This window comes from Capra hircus, chromosome 13 (assembly GCF_001704415.2).
Source record: "Capra hircus breed San Clemente chromosome 13, ASM170441v1, whole genome shotgun sequence".
NCBI classification, from domain to species: domain Eukaryota; kingdom Metazoa; phylum Chordata; class Mammalia; order Artiodactyla; family Bovidae; genus Capra; species Capra hircus.
The window spans coordinates 64061692-64082372 of record NC_030820.1 but is presented as its reverse complement, the minus strand read 5'-3'; the positions used below and the strand labels follow the sequence as shown (position 1 = coordinate 64082372).

Below are 20681 nucleotides of genomic sequence, written 5' to 3'. Positions count from 1 at the left end.
AGGATCTAAGTTCTCAGACCTTGGCCAATGTCTAGGTCATGGACAAATGCTGGAATGGATCTGCCTTCACTGGGTTCTGCTTCCTTCCCAGGTTCACTGGGGACAATTCTCAGGCTCAGGGGCAGACCCCTAAGAGCAGAAATGGGAGCAGAAGGGGCTGGCCAAATGACAGCTCTAAGTCAGGGTCATTGAGACTGGACCTGGTGTGTGGGGGGGGTGGGGGTGGGGGAGTGTGTGTATTACAAGGTGGGAGGCTGAAGACTATGCATTAGGGATGAGACAACTGCTGTTTAACCCTGTCTCTACTATTCACCTGCTCTGTGACACAGACAGTCCTCTGACTTCTCTGAGCAGAAGTTCCTAATGTCGAAGCAAGTCTTCTACACTGCAGTCATCCCCAATCCAGAACACTCTCTCCCCATTCACACTTCCAGGCTATTCCTGCTGCCAACAGAACCCATTCTCTTTAGGCATGCTAGCAAACGCATCCTTCAAAGTCCAGCTGAAATGTCACCTTCTTTGGAAAACCTTCCTAGGCTCTCCCTGGCAGAGCTGGTGGGCAACCCCCTTCCCTCCTGCAGTGCTTAATCCTCTGCTGCTCTAAACACAACTTCCACAGTGTATCACACCTGTTGGTTGATATGTTTTCCTCACTAGATTGGTTCCCAAGGAGCAGAGACAGTGGTATTTATTTTTATATCTGCTACAGTACTTAGCACAGTGCCTGACATAATAATTAATCAGAATGAGTGAATGAATGAAAGAATTAACACTTGGTCTAGGAGGTACTGTCTGTGTACCCACGAAGGGATTTCATCTAGGGAGGTTTAATGAGCAATACACACGAAAGCACTAAGCACAATCCACGGTATCGATTCTGCTCTGAAGAAACTATTTGCTGAAATTCCTTCTTTTGTGGTTTGACTTTGCTTGATGAGGCAACAGGCTCCATGGTCCCAATCAAAACAAGATAAAATTCGCTAAAGGAAAGAGGCCCCATTCAGTGTTAAACAGAATGACCTAACTTTCATCTTTTTACACCTGGATCCATTAATCCACCACCAGCCACAGTCAGAATTCTAAACTTTACAGCTCAGTTAACTAACTCTAAGACGACGTCTGTCACCCTTTAAGTGCTGAAAGAGGTGTCAACCCACAGGAAAGTGAGAAAGATCTCAGAGTGCGAGCAGAGACCAAAATAGCTGGGCTGAGCCGAAGATGCAGTGATCACAGGCAACACCGCGTGATTGGTCCGCTGGCCAGAAGGCGGGATTTTGGTTCGGGCGAAGCCTAAGCTGAGAAGCGGAAGCTGAGACGTCGAGCGGCAGTGGCAGGCAAAGGAGAGAGTGGAGAATAACAAGGAGAAAAAAAAGTGGCCTGGAGTGGAAAGGGAGCGGCAGACAGCAGAGGCGGTGGTGAGATCAGAAGTGTCAAAGGAGGCGGCCAGAAGCAGATCAACTGGTGTGCTGCCGTTTGCTCTTGGCAAACAGAGATGGCCATTGGGGAGGAGAGAGATGGATGGGCCAAGACAGGATGTCCCCTGGGGGTGTTCAGGAGCCTCACACCTGGTTGGGCAAACCAGACTGTACAGGCCTGGAGCCGGGGAATGATTAAGATCCGGCGTTTGGTCAGGAACACAGAGGGTGAGAAGGTAATATCAAAAAGGTCAGAGGCAAAGTCTACAAAGAAGGGACAGGCTGGAAGGTATTAAAATTGGAAGCATGGACTGGAATGAGAAACAATCAAAGATCCTGATCAAAGAGCTGGGGCAGCTGAGGTCATAATCTAGGGTGAGATGAAAGGAACAGGAAGGAGGGATTGACCTCAACATGGACGGGAGGTCCAAGTCCAGTTCTAGAGGTTGTAGATGCAGTGAGTGCATGCTAAGTTCCTTTTGTGTCCGACTCTTTTCCATGGGATTCTCCAGGCAAGAATACTGGAGTGGGTTGCCAGGCCCTCCTCTAGGGGATCTTCCCGACCCAGAGATCAAACTGGGGTCTCTTGTGTCTCCTGCATTGGCAGGTGGATTCTTCACTGTTGAGGCACTGGGGAAGCCCTGTAGATGCACGCACAGTGACAAGCTAGAGCATGGCTGAGGACGAGTGGTCAGGAAAGTGAGGCAGCCATTCACAGGAAGTGTAGCCCATGAGGAAAGATGAGGGATGTTTAGGCTGGAGAAGGGAGGGCTGCAGGGGATAGTACTGTCTTTAAAAAGCCAAATGGCTATGGATGAAGGAGATTTATTCTCGTTGGCACAGAGGGCCAAGCTAAGATCAGCACAGGAGATCACAGGACATAGATCCAGACTCACGAAAATAAACTGCTTTTTAATAGAGATGTTCTATTGAGTTGGCCAAAAAGTTCATTTGGGTTTTTCTGTAACGTCTTATGGAATTATAAATTGTACTATAATTATAGTAACCACAATAACGTTGTTGTTTTAGCTGCTAAGTTGTGTCTGACTCTTTTGTGACCCCCCATGGACTGTAGCCCACTAGGCTCCTTTGTCCATGAGATTTCCCAGGCAAGAATACTGGAGTGGGTTGCCATTTCCTTCTCCAGGGGATCGTCCAGACTCAGGGATCGAACCTGAGTCTCCTGCATTGGCAGGCAGGTTCTTTACCCCTGAGCCACCAGGGAAGGCCCCAAAAAGACAACAGTTACTATTATTAGAACATTTATTATATACCTGGCACTGTACCAGGCACTCTAGACTGCAACAATCCCACAAGGTAGGAATTATGATCCCCAATCTGCAGATGAAGAAACTGAGGTTCAGAGAGGTTAAATAATTATCCAGAGCCACAAGGCTAATAAGTGGCAGGATTCAAACTCAGTTTTACCTGAAACCAGGCATTTCACACTATTAGGTCACTAGTCAGGCATTCTGTTCCCCTTCCAGGACTTTCTGGACCTCACACTCCTACAGAGCAATGCCTGATCTCAGATCACAGTATGCTAGATTCCTATGCCAGGCTGTGGCATCAAACCAGAAGCTTCTTATGACCCAGGTTTCCTCCCTCTCCTTGGCTCACATTGTCTTTTACCAAAGAACTATTGGCTCTGCCTCCTAAACATCAAATTTGTTTCCATCTATCTCTTCATTCAGTAAGTCTTTACTGAGGACCTACTTACTAAGGACCTCCATGTCCCAGGCATGTGGTCTGGGCTCTGGCATAGAACATCAAACAAAAACACTCTCTTTACTTTCTAGCTACAGTCTCACGGACGAACCACGTCACAGTCAGTGCTATGAAAAACAAACTAGGGTGAGGATACGGTGAGTATGGGACAGCTATTTTATAGAGAACAGTCAGGGAACGTCTCTGTGGAAGTCACGTGACAGCAAGGGAACTGCAGGAGGCAAAGGAATTCCAGGAAGAGGGAACAGAAAGTGCAAATACCCTGAGGCAGCTTCAAAGGCTTCCCATCAAGAGCTTTCACGGAAGGGGGAGACTGGCGGTGTAAGTCAAACAGTGCAAAGTGTCAGTTACACAAGATGACTAGATCCTGGAGACCTACTGACCAGCATAGTGCCTACAGTTAACAATACAGTAGCATACACGTACAACATCTGCTAAAAGGGCAGCTCCTTAAGTTCTTAGCAGAAGATGACGATGATGCTGATGCTGACGATAGAAATAAAGAGGGCAGGAGGAAACTTCTGGAAGTCATGGATTTGTTGATGGCATAGATTGTGGTGATGGTGTCACAGGTCTATACTTATCTCTAAACTCATGAAGTTGTATGCATTAAATATGTGCAGCTTCAAAGACAGACATATAGATCAATGGAACAAAATAGAAAGCCCAGAGATAAATCCACACACATATGGACACCTTATCTTTGACAAAGGAGGCAAGAATATACAATGGAGTAAAGACAATCTCTTTAACAAGTGGTGCTGGGAAAACTGGTCAACCACTTGTAAAAGAATGAAACTAGATCACTTTCTAACACCGTACACAAAAATAAACTCAAAATGGATTAAAGATCTAAATGTAAGATCAGAAACTATAAAACTCCTAGAGGAGAACATAGGCAAAACACTCTCAGACATAAATCACAGCAGGATCCTCTATGATCCACCTCCCAGAATTCTGGAAATAAAAGCAAAAATAAACAAATGGGATCTAATTAAAATTAAAAGCTTCTGCACAACAAAGGAAAATATAAGCAAGGTGGAAAGACAGCCTTCTGAATGGGAGAAAATAATAGCAAATGAAGCAACTGACAAACAACTAATCTCAAAAATATACAAGCAACTTATGCAGCTCAATTCCAGAAAAATAAATGACCCAATCAAAAAATGGGCCAAAGAACTAAATAGACATTTCTCCAAAGAAGACATACGGATGGCTAACAAACACATGAAAAGATGCTCAACATCACTCATTATTAGAGAAATGCAAATCAAAACCACAATGAGGTACCACTTCACACCAGTCAGAATGGCTGCGATCCAAAAATCTGCAAGCAATAAATGCTGGAGAGGGTGTGGAGAAAAGGGAACCCTCCTACACTGTTGGTGGGAATGCAAACTAGTACAGCCACTATGGAGAACAGTGTGGAGATTCCTTAAAAAATTGCAAATAGAACTACCTTATGACCCAGCAATGCTACTGCTGGGCATACACACCGAGGAAACCAGAATTGAAAGAGACACATGTACCCCAATGTTCATCGCAGCACTGTTTATAATAGCCAGGACATGGAAACAACCTAGATGTCCATCAGCAGATGAATGGATAAGAAAGCTGTGGTACATATACACAATGGAGTATTACTCAGCCATTAAAAAGAATTCATTTGAATCAGTTCTGATGAGATGGATGAAACTGGAGCCAATTATACAGAGTGAAGTAAGCCAGAAAGAAAAACACCAATACAGTATACTAACACATATATATGGAATTTAGGAAGATGGCAATGACGACCCTGTATGCAAGACAGGAAAAAAGACACAGATGTGTATAATGGACTTTTGGACTCAGAGGGAGAGGGAGAGGGTGGGATGATTTGGGAGAATGGGAATTCTAACAGGTATACTATCATGTAAGAATTGAATCGCCAGTCCATGTCTGACGTAGGGTGCAGCATGCTTGGGGCTGGTGCATGGGGATGACCCAGAGAGATGTTGTGGGGAGGGAGGTGGGAGGGGGGTTCATGTTTGGGAACGCATGTAAGAATTAAAGATTTTAAAATTTAAAAAAAAAAATAAAGGGAAGAGAAGGCCAAATAAATAAATAAATATGTGCAGCTTTTTGTCTGTCAATTTTACCTCAATAAAGTGTTTTTGTTTTTTTTTAATCAAGGCATCATGATATGGCTCCTGACTACCTCTGCAGCCTCTTTTACCACTCCCCACCTAGCATTCTGTGTTCTAACGCTTCCAGATTCTGACATACATAGTTCCTTCTATCTAGATCACACTCTTCTCTCTCTGGGGAAGCCTTCTTTGAACCCTTAACTCGGGAGTTCCACCTACATCCCTGGTCAGTGTTCATCCTTCTTATCACAATTCTTTTTTTTTTCTTTAATTTTTTCAGTTATCTGTTTATTGGCTGCGCTGGGTCTTTGTTGCTGTGCATGGGCTTTCTCTAGTTGCAGCCAGCAGGGGCTACTCTCTAGCTGTGGTGTGCAGGCTTCTCATTGTGGTGGCTTCCCTTGTAGTTGAGCACAGGCTCTAGGGTGCAGGCTTAGTAGATATGGCGCGTGGGCTTAGCTGCCCCAAGGCACATGGGATCTTCCTGGACTGCGGATCAAACTCATGTCTCCTGCATTGGCAGGCAGATTCTTAACCACTGGACCACTAGAAGTCCACTTGTTATTGTTGTTCAGTTGCTCAGTCGTATCTGATTCTTTGCAGCCCCATGGACTGCAGCATGCCAGGCTTCCCTGTCCTTTACCATCTCCCAGACCTTGCTCAAACTCATGTCCATTGAGTCAGTGATACCATCCAACCATCTCATCCTCTGTCATCCTCTTCTCCTCTTGTCTTCAATCTTTCCCAGCATCAGGGTCTTTTCCAATAAGTCAACTCTTTGCATCAGGTGGCCAAAGTATTGAAGCTTCAGCTTCACCATCCATCCTTCCAGTGAATATTCAGGATTGATTTCCTTTCAGATTGACTGATTGGATCTCCTTGCAGTCCAAGGGACACTCAGGAGTCTTCTCCAGCACCACAGTTCAAAAGTATCAGTTCTTTGGTGCTCAGCCTTCTTTATGGTCCAACTCTCATATCCATACATGACTACTGGAAAAACCATACCTTTGACCATATGGACCTTTGTCAGCAAAGTAATGTCTCTGCTTTTTAATATGCTGTCTAGCTTTGTCATAGCTTTTCTTCCCAGGAACAAGTGTCTTCCTCATCACAATTCTTATCACATGGTATTGCAGTGGAATCGCTTGTCTCCTCTCCCAGACTACACAGTGCCCAAGGGCAGGTGCCATAATCTGTCTTCTTCATTACGGTGTCCCCACAGCTAGCACGGGGCCAGCAGAGACACCTATGTACTGGATGAAAACAAGCTGAAGCACTCAGGGTGAGCATGACTGATCGCTGGTCAGAATTTGCTATAGAAGAGTTTCTCCACTCCAGCAGTATTGATATTTTGGGCCAGATAATTCTGTTGTTGGGGCCTGCCCTGTACATTATAGGACACTGAGTAGCACCCCTAGTTTTTACAAGATGCCAGCAGCAGCCCCCACCCCCAAGCTGTGACAACCAGAAATATCTCCATTGGTCTAAGAGTTCCCTCAAGGGTGGGCAATATTGTCCATGAGAAGAACTATTATAAGGGGATTCATATAGAATGTTCTGGAATATTCTATACTGCTTCTTTCAACCCTAAATTCTTCATTTTAAGGAAAGCAGTAGGCATTCAGTCAATAGCCTCCTAGAATGGGGCTCAGGAGAGCTGCTTTCCTTATGTGAGGAGGTGGACATGAACAGGCTCCTGGTGGGGTGTGGTGAGCAGTGAGGAGCGAGGCAGGTGGAGGGGATGTTTAGGGTTATGGTTAAGGGCGTACCGTCTGAAGACACAAGGCACTGGGGTCAAATCCTAATTCTCTGGTTTACTTGTTACATGACTTTTGGCAAATTATTCAGCCTCTTTACTGCTTACATCAAGCTCCATGTTCTTAGCGCGTGCCCCATGGAGTGGTTGTGAACATTCAATACTAATACGTGGTATGAAGTGCTCAGTAAAAGATAGCAGTAATGATGGCTGTTATTTCCCTGATAGGTGACAATCCCAAACCCCTCACCCTGCCGCTGCAGCCCCAAGCACCGAGGCTGTGTTCCCTCACTGGACAGTCCTTGCACATCATGGCCTGTCAGCATGGCACCATCCAAGGAGCTTGTTAAAAATCCATGTTACCAAGCGCAGACTTAGACTTACAAAATCAGACCCTCTGAAGCTGGGGACTGGGAACCTGCATTTTTAAAATATGAGCCCTGGGACGTCGCTGGTAGTCCAATGGTTAAAATCTGCCTGCCAACGCAGGGGACACAGGTTCGATCCCTGGTCTGGGAAGATCCCACATGCTGTAAAGAGACTAAGCCTGCGCGCTACAACTACTGAGCCTGCGCTCTAGAGCTCGTGCTCCACAACAAGAGAAGCTACTGCAATGAGCAGCCTGCTCACAGCAACTAGAGAAAGGCTACACACAGCAAAGAAGACCCAGCGCAACCAAAAATAAATATATATGTGTCTATATATATTTTTTAAAGGGAGCACCTAAGGTGACTCTATTGCCTACTGAAGTTTGAGAACCACTGCAGTAAGGACAGCTGGGAGTGATGACTTTGTGCCGTGAAGAACGAGCATGTTGTGTTCAGTATCGCCTCTGATCTACTAGGACAGGAAGTATGTTGCCATTTCGGAAAGTCTTCTACTACAGTTGGCTCTTGAGCCAGCCCTGGCCTTCTGTCCCTCAACTCTGCTCACATCCCTGGGTCCTTTACCTGCCTATCTCCCCAGCCAGCCCTGACATCTGCAAACAGTCCATCAGCAGCTACAGCCCCAACGCTGAGACTATACTGTGTTGTTGTAGACTGGCATCAAGCCTGCCCTAAGATCTTCCTTTCCTTTTCATTGCTATGTTAGCTCAGTCCTTATGAGTGGGTTTGGTCTCAGTTTCCCTGCCTGGCACTCAGGTCCTAAACTGAGATTGCCAGGACCTGAATCTTTTTCTCAAGATCTTGGATTTCTTGAAGGACAGGGAAGCCTGTCTGCTGCAGTTCATGGTGTTGCAATGAGTTGGACATGACTTAGTGACTGAACAACAAAGAAGCATTTAGAAGGTCCCAGCACACAGGAAGCGGTCTCTCAATGTCACTCTCTGTATTTTTGCTCCCACCCTCTCCAGTAATACAGGGACCATCACCTTTGGTTGTTGCTGCTAGACTGAATCACTGTGTCTCTTTGGTGACTCCTCAGAGGTTAGCCTCATCACTGTGGCAGTTCTCTGCAACTCCTGTCCCACCAAAATCCTGCTTCTTTCTCTGCCCACACTACTGAGGTCCCAGCCTTGCCACTGAACCCATCTGTTCAGTTCAGATCAGTCGCTCATTTGTGTCTGACTCTTTGTGACCCCATGCACTGCAGCACACCAGGCTTCCCTGGCCATCACCAACTCCTGAAGCCTGTTCAAACTCATGTCTATCGAGTCGGTGATGCCATCCAACCATCTCATTCTCTGTTGTCCCCTTCTCCTCCCGCCTTCAATCTTTCCCAGCATCAGGGTCTTTCCCAATGAGTCAGTTCTTTGCATCAGGTGGCCAAAGTATTGGAGTTTCAGCTTCAGCATCAGTCCTTCCAATGAATATTCAGGACTGATTTCCTTTAGGACTGACTGATTGGATCTCCTCTCAGTCCAAGGGACTCTCAAGAGTCTTCCCCACAGTTCGAAAGCATCAATTCTTTGGTGCTCAGCCTTCTTTATGGTCCAACTCTCACATCCATCCATGACTACTGGAAAAACCATAGCTTTGGCTAGACCAACCTTTGTTGGCAAAATAATGCCTCTGCTTTTTAATATGCTGTCTAGGTTGGACATAGCTTTTCTTCCAAGGAGCAAGCATCTTTTAATTTCATGGCTGCAGTCACCATCTGCAGTGATTTTGGAGCCCCCTCAAATAAAGTCTCTCACTGTTGAAAAGAACCCATCTGAGTTATAACTGATTTTTTAAAACTTCAGACTTAAGGGCTTAACCATGCAGTTTATCTAGAAAATGCAGTCGTTGATAAATAATTCAAAGATTATCTAATTTAACATGCTTATTTTGCCGGATAGAAAAGTTCAGCTGAGGGAGAAATGACTTATCCAAAATCACAGAGCAAGTTGGTGGAGAAGCTGCAAACATAGCCTAATGGCCCTGCCTCCCAGGAGCATCCCTGCTGCCGTGCTACAGCCTCCACACTAGCTCTGGTTTGCCTCCAAACGCTGTGTTGTTTTTTTTCCCCACTTACAGCCAGTCTAAAAAGGGCTCTCAGGATCGCCCACAACACCCAACTTAGCTTCTTGACAAACACCTTAATGGTGCAGCATTGCCTCTTGGCTGCCACCATCTCTTGAGTGGGTGGTAAGTGCACTAGCGGGAATTCCCTGGCGCTCTGCAGTGTCCTTGGCCCACTCCCAGGAGGCCACCACAAGCCAGAGAGTTGCCCTGCCCAGGGAGGTGGCACACTTGGGGTTTTGGGTCAGCCCTGGGATGTCTGAGTTTCCCGGTTCTGGGCAGGCCTCCTTCCAAGGCCAGGAGTATAGCCATGCACTCATTCAGTCTCTGAGAAGCAAGGGCCCTTGTCTTCCTTGTCCTTTCCAGTGCCTTCCTGTAAATCCGCCATGTTTTCTGTCCTCTTGGGCTTGACTTATTGATGAGTTTAGACAAGGGAAGAGGGTAGACAAAGACCGTGGTCAGGCCTTAGTTTCTCAACTGAAACGCAGACAGCTGAAGTAGATAACCTCTAAGTAATTATATAAGGTTCTGTTACTTTAGCTTAATTAGAGTGAGCATGGAGCAGATCCTCTGGTTCCTCACCACCAGTCTTAAAGTCCGAGCTCCTCAGCCCAGCACTCACAAGCCTCACGGTCTGATGCCAGTGCGCCTTAGCCTCTGACTTGTATGCCCCACCCTTCTACTGCCCACCTTACGGGCCCCCTCCTCAAGCTACTGCCTACCTGCGTCACCTGAACACAGCCTGCAAGTTCCTTTCTCTGTGGTTTTTTTTTTCACTCCCTCTCCCTAGAAGGCAAACATTGCCTTCCATGTAGGAAGGATACATCCTTCCTACATGGATACTAGTCACTCTCTGATGATCTATTCGGTATTCTTAGAAAGGCAACCTGAATGCCACTTCACCTGGGAGGACTATCCAGGATTAAATGGACTTCCTCTGTGCTCCAGAGCTTCCTTGGTAGCTCAGTTGATTAAGAATCTGCCTTCAATGCAGGAGACCTGGGTTCGATCCGTGCTTGGAGAAGATCCCCTGGAGAAGGAAATGGCAACCTACTCCAGGTATTCTTGCCTGGGAAATCCCCTGGTCAGAGGAGCCTGGCAGGCTACAGTCCTTGGGGTCCCAAGAGTCAGTCATGACTTAGTGACTAAACCACCACCACCACCTCTGTGTTCCCATGTATATCTGTTGCTTACAGCATCTTTCATAGTCCATCATAAATGGTGGTCTCCATGCCTGTCAGTCCCACTGAACTCTTATTCATGGAGCTTACTGGAGGGGGAGGTAGACATGCAGAGACGAAATGCTTCATTTCAATGGTGATAAGTGGAATGAGGGAAAAGGAGAAGGTGTTGGGAAAGAAAGCCAATGACATGGGACTTCCCTGGTGGTCCAATGACTAAGACTCTGTGCTCCCGATGCAGGGGGCCCAGGTTCAATCCCTGGTCAGGAAACTAGATCCCACATGCCACAACTAAAGATCCCACATACAGCAACCGAGATCAAAGATCCTTCATTGCCACAAGTAAGACCCGCTGTGGTCAAGTAAATAAAATTATATTTTAAAAAAGTAAGTATGATGACCTCCTGGAGGATGTATCATCTCAGCTGAGACCTGTACACAAGCGAAAGAGGTCAAGGTGAAGGTCAAAGAATGAGCACTCCTGGAAAAGAATATCTTATTGAATTCCTGAATGGGAAGAAGCCTGCATGTTAGGAAAAGAGAAAGAAGGCCAGGATAGCCGGAGATTACTGAAAACTGAAACTGTTAGTCACTAAGTTGTGTCCAACTCTTTGCGACCCCATGAGCTGTAGCCTGACAGGCTCCTCTTGCCTGACTTCCCAGGCAAGAACACTGGAGTGGGTTGCCCTTTCCTTCTCCTGGGGATCTTCCGGACCCAGGGATTGAACCCAGGTCTCCTGCACTGCAGGCAGATTCTTTACCGTCTGAGCCACCACAGAAACCTAACCTCTCAGGGAGGTTACCGAGCAGCTGGTATAAAAGGGAGCAGAGAGCTGGGGAGGATTTGGTGACGCAGGGCCTCAGAGGCCTGGTGCTGGGTGCAAGGGGCTTCATGATACTGTTTGTTATACTTTCAACATGTGTTTGAAATTTTTCCATAATAAGAATGACGAGAACTGCCTGTAGTATAGCAATATTAGTTTAGCTTTTACCTTAAAAACCATTTTTAGCAAAGTGAAAGTAGAAGTCACATATCAGATGTTTTTGTTTAAAAATTTTTTTATATTAAATATTGCAAGCATTCAGAAAGGCATAAAAATAGCTTTTTAAAAAAAAAATCCTTGGATAATCACTTATTGGCTTTGTTAAATCTTGGCTTTGCCATATTTGCTTCAGATATAACTGGCCCCTGTGTAGATTTACTTTTAAAAGGTCACTCTGGCTGCCATGGGAAGAAGGATTAGAAGTGGGCAAGAGAGGCTGATCAGGTGGGAAGTTTCTGGAAGCCAGACAAGACAGGATGGAAGTTTAAAGTGGAGGCAGTGGTGGTGGAAAGAAGCAGTTACAGGGACGATTGGTCCAGGAGGTGGAGGTGCTAGGCTGGCTGCTGGTCCTCCTGAGGCGGGCGAGGGGAAGATGAAGGGAAGGATACCTCTTTCTGGTCCATTGCTTTTGGAGCACAGAGAATGGTGTGTGTGTGAGTTTGTTGTACGGAAGTGTTTTAAAATTATTATTGCTAACAAAGTTGTGCCTGCCTGGATTTCTCTACCTTGTTTGTTATAACAACATGTCTGATCGTTGAGAAAATACTATCTTTTGTATACATGACTTTGCTGTTATCCCATAGATCGTCAAAGCTGGGTTCCAAATTGCCCTTGAAAACGAATGCATGAGACTTCCCTGGTGGTCCAGTGGTTAAGACTCCTCACTCCGAATGCAGGGTTTGATCCCTGGTCAGGGAACTAAATCCTACCATGTCACAACTAAAGATTCTGCATGCCCCAATGAAGACTGAAGGTCCTATGTGCCGCAAGTAAGACCCAGTACAGTCAGATAAATAAATAAACACATTTTTTTTTTTTAATGAATGTACGAAGTAATGATGAAGAAACACCAGGGAAGAACTTGAACAAAATCAATCCTGAGGTCCAGTGAAACCAAAGGATTTGTTCCAGAATCACTCCACTGGGGAAGGTCAGAGCTGGGGTGCACAGCTTTTATCCACACACTAGAACAGGAACACAGACCTGGGTTGTGCTAAGAAAGCTAAAAGAGCCCCAGCAGGGGCCAGCACCCAGCACCACTTGGCCTTGGTGCCTCCACCCACTCAACACGGCTGAGGCTCTGAGCAGGTCACTTCTCTGCTCAGAAACCTTTCATGACTCCCCTCAGCCTTTGGACAAAAGCCAATTTCACAATCTGCTCTTAGACTCCCTTTCCAGACTTTTCTCAAACATTCTTACTGGAAACAGCAATAAGCCAAGGCCTCAAGCACATCCAATTCTCCACCATTCCCTAAATATGCCCACACTTGTGTGGAGCCTTGGCTCGTGTTTTCTGTCTCGTGGACTGCCCCACTCACCATTCTTTGTCCTTGTCCTCCCCCAAAGCTTCATCTTTGATACAACCTTCTTCCTAGAACATTCCCTGACCTCCCCAACTACATCTCCTGCTGTTTTGGTGCTTGCCCAGACCTTGTTTAAATTTCTAGCACACACTCATCCTTCCTCAAAAAAGGTACTGACTTTTGCATGCCAACAACTTTTTTTTATATAATTTTTTTTAAAATTCATTTTTTAACTGGAGTATAATTGCTTTACAATGCTGTGTTAGTTTTTACTGTACAACAAAGTGAATCAGCTATAGGTATATATATATCCCTCCCTCTTGAGCCTCCCACCCTCCCAGGTCATCACAGAGACCCCGCTGAGCTCCTTGTGCTGCACAGCTGCTTCCCAGCGGCTGTTTATTCTGCACATGGTAGTGTATATGTGTCAATGCTACTTTTTCCACTTTTCCACCCTCTCCTTCCCCAGCTATGGACACAAGTCCGTTCTCTATTTTTGCATTTTTATTCTTACCCTGCAAATAGGTTCATCTGTATTATTCCAACCACTATTAACAGAAGTTGGTCTGGGGGACTCCAGTGGTTAAGAACTCACCTTCCAATGCAGGGGACTCAGATTTGATCCCTGGTGAGGGAACTAAGATCTCACGTGCGAAAGCACAACTAGGTCTGCACGCAGCAAATACTGAGCCTGCCTGCCTCAATTAAGACCTGATGCAGCCATACATATACAAATATTAAAAAAAAAAAAGATGTTGGTGGGAGACACAGACAATATAATCAATTTAAAAATATCAAGTATCTAGAATGTGCCAGGCAGACACTGTGCTAGGTGTCATTGGCTACAGTCTTATTAAGAACTGCTTCCTCTGGGTTTGAGTCTAAACTCTATCATATCATAAAGCTAGATGTTTCCTAAGATTAACCTCTATGGTACTATTATAATTTACTTTTATTTGCTCTAAAACTATCTCCTTCAATGACTGGAATGGCTAAAGGTTATTACAATATTCCAGAATAGGACAGTTTGGTATAGAGGGGAAAACACTCAGGTCTGGGACAGAAAACCCTGTTTCTGGCCCTTGGTTTATTGTTTATTAGCTCCACATGGGTCCCTGGACAACGTGTGGATAAGTCACATCTCTCTCTGAGTCTCCATTTGCTCCTCTATAAAATGAGGATGATATCTTCCCTGTCTACGTTACGGTGCTGTTGCCAGGATCAAACGGGGCCACATGCATGAAAGCATCTGGAAAGTGCAAAGTACTGTAAGATATGAGGCTGTTAAAGTGACAGGAAAAAACACAGTCATAATAAGAGAAAATGAATGAAAGATACAGCAGATTAGACTCAAGTTAGGCAAAAGGAAGAACTTCCTTGTGGTGAAAAATTTTTCTGAATAGCTGCTTTTAGGGAAAGCGTGACACTTTCTATTTATTTGTTTAATTTTTGGCTGCACTGAGTGGCATGCGGGATCTTAATTCCCCAACCAGGGATTGAACCCATGCCCTCTGCAGTGGGAGAACGGAGTCCTAGTCACTGGACCACCAGGGAAATCCCTGAGAAGTTATTTTTTCAGACAAGAATGAAGATATATTGGAGGCTATTGATCACATTGAAATAAATTTTTGGCTTGGGAATTTGTTAGCGCTTCCCATCCCTAGACTTAGGTGGCTAGGTGGTATTCTGCGAATACAGAAGATGCAGGAGACATGAGTTCGATCCCTGGGTCGGGGAGATCCCCTGGAGGAAGATATGGCAACCCACTGCTGTATTCTTGCCTGGAAAATTCCATGGACAGAGGAGCCTGGTGGACTACACCCCATGGGGTCACAAAGAATTGGACATGACTGAGCACGCACACGTACATATGTACCCATAGACTCGCTCAGGGCTCTAACTTTTCTTGACTGCAGGTGCAAACTGAAGAACTTTCTCCATCTGCCCAGAGCAGACTCTCAAAACCAGGTGAGAGAGCAGGAATCCATTAATCTCTGGGACCTGGAGTCACTTTCTGTGCTCATGTGGCCAGTGGGGATGGGTTTACCACTTTCTGCCTATAGTGACCTTCCTCAGAATTAAATTGGAAGTTAGGACGGCCAAAAATCTATTTGTGGGGCACTCAGCTAATAATAAGAGAAAGAGATGTTTTAAATAAACCAAACGCAGGAAGCCAGTTAGAGAATCAGTGGGACCACCCAAAGTGCAAAATATAAAAGAAAGACTCAAGAGAGCAAAGAAGAAAACAGATTGAATGAATTGTGGGCAGGGGGGGGGGCTTTGTCTTTTGGTGATAAAAGATTGAAAATATGAAATTGAAGCCAAGGATAGTGAAATTGCTTTCAACTAAGGAAGTCAAGAGACCAAGGAAAAGTTCTACTTCGGGCTTAGTGACTTGGGCAACTTACAGCAATTCAAGAAATACCTGTTAAGTACTGCTGTGTGCTTTCTAGGTGATCTCTAAGGTCATGGCCACCTCTTAATTCCTCTCTATTGTACGCCACTACCACTAGATGACAGCCTACCTGAAGAGTTGTGAAAGAACTCAAGGGTATCATCATAGAACCACTGTCAAGAGGAATAACACTAATTTCACTGAAGGAAGGATAGGGAGGCAATGGGTCTTATCCCTCAGATTTTAGAAAGCATCCTGAGACCACAGGCCCATGAGTGTCCATTTCAGATGCATGTAACTCTTTGGCATAAAGGATAAAGAGCAGAATCGTGGGTTGCTTACTGAGTAATTAACAATGAGCACTGAGGGACTTCCCTGGTGGTCCAGTGGCTAAGACTTCACCTTCCAGTGCACGGGGTGCAGGTTCCATCCCTGACTGGGGAACTAAGATCCCACACGCCTTGCTGTCAAAAAACCAAAACATAAGACAGAAGCAATATTGTAACAAATTCAATACAGACTTTTAAAATGGTCCACACTAAAAAAAAAAGCAAACAAACACAACACCAACAATGAGCATCAAGAGTTGGGGACTGTGCTGAATCTAAAAACATAAAGTGGGGTGGTGGTGGTGAGGGGGTAAAATAAGTAAATAAAAACATAAAATGCTTTGGTTGGGGAAGGTCCTGCCTAAGAACACAACTTTTTTTTCCCCTAAATGATGCTTACATTTTTTTTTTTTTTAATAACAAACTGTCTGGAGCTGCCTCAAAGTGCTCCTCTTAGAAAAGAGAAGAAAATGCCTAGAGAAGTCAGGGAGAGTTTCCTAGAGAGCAGAACTTAAGTTGGAACTTTAAGAAAGGAGGCAGACAGATGCGGGGAGGTACAGATGTAAACAGCATGTGTAAATGTCCAGGGAAACACAGGTAGATTGTCTTAGGATAAAGAAGAGATGGGCTTGTCTGGAGTAAAGATGTGTATGGATTGAACAGGGGGAAAGGCAGCTTCTAGTGAGGAGGTAGGGAGAAGTCAGACTCCAGACACCTTAAAAGACAGAGGGAGGACTAAGCAATGTTATGTGCTGGCTGAAAAGCAACAATATTTCTATAAGGTTTCAATCACATGATCCACTCGGATTCAGTGAGAGGATAATAGAGTGCAAATCATTCAGAGAAGCAGTGGATATAATTATCTTACAGAAAGTTTTGGATGATATATTAGAAATGGAAAATGGAGTCATTGTGAAATTGAGGGTGATTTTTTTTTTAAAACCAAGGCCTGAGAACTCAGAGAGAGACAGAAAACAGTAGAAGAAAAGAAACAACAGGAAAATAGAAGGCAAGAAATAAACAGGTGGATATAAATAAATAGATGGAGCTGGTCACGTCTCTAAATGAAGGGAGATTAAAAATGCAGGGGGCCCCAAGAGACCATGCCAGGACTTGTCTGATTTAAATTTTTTATAAGTGATCCAGAAGAAGTAGAGCAAAGTGAAAATTTCAGGGCTGCAGATCGTATTAAGCCCTTTCAGGTAGGGGGATGCTCTGCCAAAGCACAGAGAGAGAGAGAGAGCGCGCGCACTGAAGGAATGTACTGAGTGGGATGCAAAATGGCAGATAAACGTCACCCTGGGGAAATGTAAGGTAACAATGTGCTCTGGTAAGAATAATCCACGGATAGGGTGTTGTGTTCCAGGCTATCAGTTTTGGCCCAGGAAAGGGATCAGGGAGCTGCTGCGGATTGTTTCCTAAAGGCAGTGTCCTAATATGTTGGGGTCAGGAAGGCTGTCAAAATGATGCACAGAAGTGGGAAGGGACCTAAAAACCAAAGAGGAAAGCATTCTCTATTGTATAAGATGCGAAGATCCCATATCTGGGGACAATGATCAGGTTGACATTTATTGAAAGTTAGGGCCCAAGGATAGCTAGAAAAGGGCAACTAAAATGACTCAGAGAATGAATGTGGCTATTCTAGACGTGGTCTATTGTAAGCAGGAAACTTAAGCATGAAAAAACAAAGGCTAAGAGAGGTGGAATAATCAAAGCCTTTATAAAACTGATAAAAATAAGGAGTAGGTAGCACTACTCTCTCTTCAGATCCTAACATATTCAAACAAAGAGCTTGTTCTTAATGCTTGAAATATCACAGGAATAAACGGGTTTCAAAGTTGCAATCATTTAGCCCCATCTCTTTGTTGTTGTTGAGCTGCTACGTCGTGTCTGACTCTTCGCAGCCCCGTGGACTGTGGCCCGTCAGGCTCCTCTGTCCTTGGGATTTTCCAGGCAAGAATATTGGAGTGGGTTGCCATTTCCTTCTCCCGACCCAGGGGTTGAACCGTTGGCTCCTGCCATGTCTCCTACATTGCAGGCAGATCCTTTACCGCTGAGCCACCGGGGAAGCCCCTCTCTATTTGTATTAGAGATGGTAAAGTTCAGGAAGGAAATGGCCCAAGGTCACAGAAACCATGGTAGGATTAGAAGCCCAGGCCTCCTAAATCCCAGACTGGGGTCTTTCCATCTTACCCTGTGCCACCGGGAAGACTAAAGGAATTCTACTTTTTATAGGGTATAAACTCATGAAATGCATCAATAAAGCTGAAAACACAAACAGGCTAAGGAAAGTTTTCACTCAGAATCAACAACAATTATAAGGCCTTTGGAAGAAAACTACCAGCAAGACTAAAGACTTTCTACACACTTTGATTTGGGGGAATCATATACCTCTAGACAATCTGAAGAAATCTAGGGATTCTCTCCAAGAAAAACACATTTGCACATGCAAACACAATTTTATACAAGATTTCAGACTCTGGTGCCCAGTTAAGAATCCTTGTTCTGGCAGATTCTTCTGAACAGACTGCTTCAACAAACACACTCCATCTCTTATGATAAGTGAGGAAATTACTCTGATAGTCTTCATCAAAAAACAAACAGCCCACCCCACCCCACCCCCAACCTACTGTCTCAACCTCACTTATCAGAATTACTATAGGTTGGAAGAGACCAAAGAAATTACCTAGTCCAATGCCCCTGCCCCAACTTGTGTGACACAGGATAATGTCACAGTTAAATATGTGGGGGGAAAAATGTGGAGACTAGAGTCAGCCTGCCTAGGTTAGAATTCCAACTCCATCACTCACTAGCTGTGTGACCTTGGGCAAGTTACTTAGTTCTTGGAGTCTATATCCTCATCTGTAAAATGAAAATAATTACAATGATCTCATAGTTAGGAGGCTTAAACGAGATAATTCTTATAAAACTTAGCACCAGGCCTGGCACATAGTGAGTGCTCAGTAAACGCTAGCTGGCATGATTGTTATTATTATGCTGGTATCCATGCAGGTATTACGCATGCATCCATCCAATCCCCTCCCGGAGCTTTTGCTTGCACATGTCTGTGATGAGCAGCTCATCGCCTCCCAAGCTGGTTGAGCAGCTCCGATTGTTACAAACTTGTTCCTGTATAGAGCAAAAGCTGCCTTCTTGCAACCCTTACCCCCGCCCCTGTGGGCCCTAGTTCTGTCCTGTGGGGCCACGCAGAGCAAGTCTATCCTTCCTCCACGTGACAGCCCTTCAGATAGGAAGACAGTGATCGAGTCCTTCCCCGGTCGCCCGCCACCGCCCCCCCTCCCCAATCTTCCCGTCTCCAGCTCGAACATCCTCGGCTTCTCCCAACCCACAACAGACTGGCTGCGCTTACTATTTACTCCCAGGCGTTGTACGGTTTCCCTCACACATAGTCATGCAGGCCACACACCCCACCACCGCCACAACAATCCCGACCCTCCCGCTCCGCCCCCGCCCGCTGCCCCTGTCCGCGGTGCTGAAGCGGCTCCGGGCCCCGCGGGCCTGCGCGGCCCTCCCCGGCCCCCGCCCTGGGTCTCTAGCCCGGACCCCAGGCGTCGACCCCCGGCGCGCCACCTCGGCGCCCCCGGCCCCGGTACCGCCCCCCGCCCTGCCCGGAAGCCCCGAGCCCGCAGCCCGACCCGGCGCGCCAGCCCCACCTGCCCGGCGAAGGGCGCCTCCGCCTCGGCCGCCCGCGCCGCCCGGTCCCCGGGCCCCGCCGCCGCCGCCGCCCGCGCGGCGCCCGGGAGGCAGCAGAGCGCGGGCAGCAGCAGCAGCAGCCGCCCCGGGGCCCGCCAGCGGCTGCAGCGCGGGGCCAGGCCCAGCGGCGGCGGCGGCCCCGGCGCGGCGCGGCCGCCCCGGCTCTTCGGCATCCCGGCGGCGGGGCCCGGCCGCCCGGCTGCGATGGCGGCGGCGGCGGCGGCTCCGGCCGGGTCCTCCCGCTGCAGCCGCTGCGGAGCCGCCGAGTCACCGCGCCGCGGACACGCGCCCGGCCCGCCTGTCTCCGCCGCCGCCGCCGCCTCGGCCGCCAGCGCGCCCCCGCCTCCGCGCGCCCCGCCCCGGCGGGGGGCGGCCAGGGGCGCGGGGGCAGCACCCAGGCGGGACCCGCGGGGGCCGGGGGCTCCGGACCAGCCTCGGGACGCGAGCCGAGGAGTGGCTCTCGGTGCGGGTCGCAGAGGCCAAAAGAACAGCTCCGGAGGCAGGGTCCAAAGAGATGGAACTGGAGGAGGGGGCCCGAGGGGCAGCCCTGTGGGAGGGGGAAAAAGCTAAATAAATAATCCTGGAAGCAGAACCGCGCCACGGCTCTAGGGGAGGATATCTGGGATTGGGGGTCCGAAGCCAAAGGCTGAGTCTTGGGGGAGAGGGTCTGAGGTGAGGCGGGGGTGACACCGCAGGCGGGGGTCTGGGCCTGGCAGAGGGGAGTGAGGCGCTGCCCTGGGGTAACGGTGAGGTTGGAGGGAATGAGCAGAAGAAATAGCCCTGGAGAAGAGGGTCTGAGAGGGTGGCGGTGGAGAAGGGAGGGCAGGGAGGGTGAGAGACTAGAGAATAAACCTGAAGAGCATTTCAGGGGGTAGACCTGGAGACAGTAGGTGGCAATAAGGGGAAGCTCATCCTCTCACCCCCGGAGCGAGAGACATCAACCAGACATCTTTCATCCAAAACCACCCGTATCTATCGAACACTTTCTATATATATATATATGTAGGGCTCTGGGCTACTTGGGATTAGAAGAAGGAGAAGAAGAAAGAAGCTGGTTCCCTGAAGTGGAGAGGTTTATAGTTTGGTGAGAAAACATAACTGGGAGGCAATCAAAGTGTCAAAAAGCATACATGCAGCTGCTCCAGGGATCAAAGGGGACTTGGTGGGGTGGTGAAGTCAGCACAGCCATTATCGAGGTCAGGTGGGGCGACTCTGGCTAAGCCTTGAAGGAAAGGCCAGCTTTAGACGA

General features: G+C 47.0%; 1 protein-coding gene across 1 annotated transcript in view; it reads right to left on the bottom strand.

Moving 5' to 3' along the window:
• MMP24 (matrix metallopeptidase 24) overlaps positions 1 to 19608 on the bottom strand; it is a 53810-nt gene extending 34202 nt beyond the window's left edge. The window contains exon 1 of the mRNA XM_018057758.1: positions 19393 to 19608. Coding sequence (XP_017913247.1) covers positions 19393 to 19605 — 213 coding nt within the window. The 5' untranslated portion in view covers positions 19606 to 19608. The remainder of the gene's footprint in view (positions 1 to 19392) is intronic.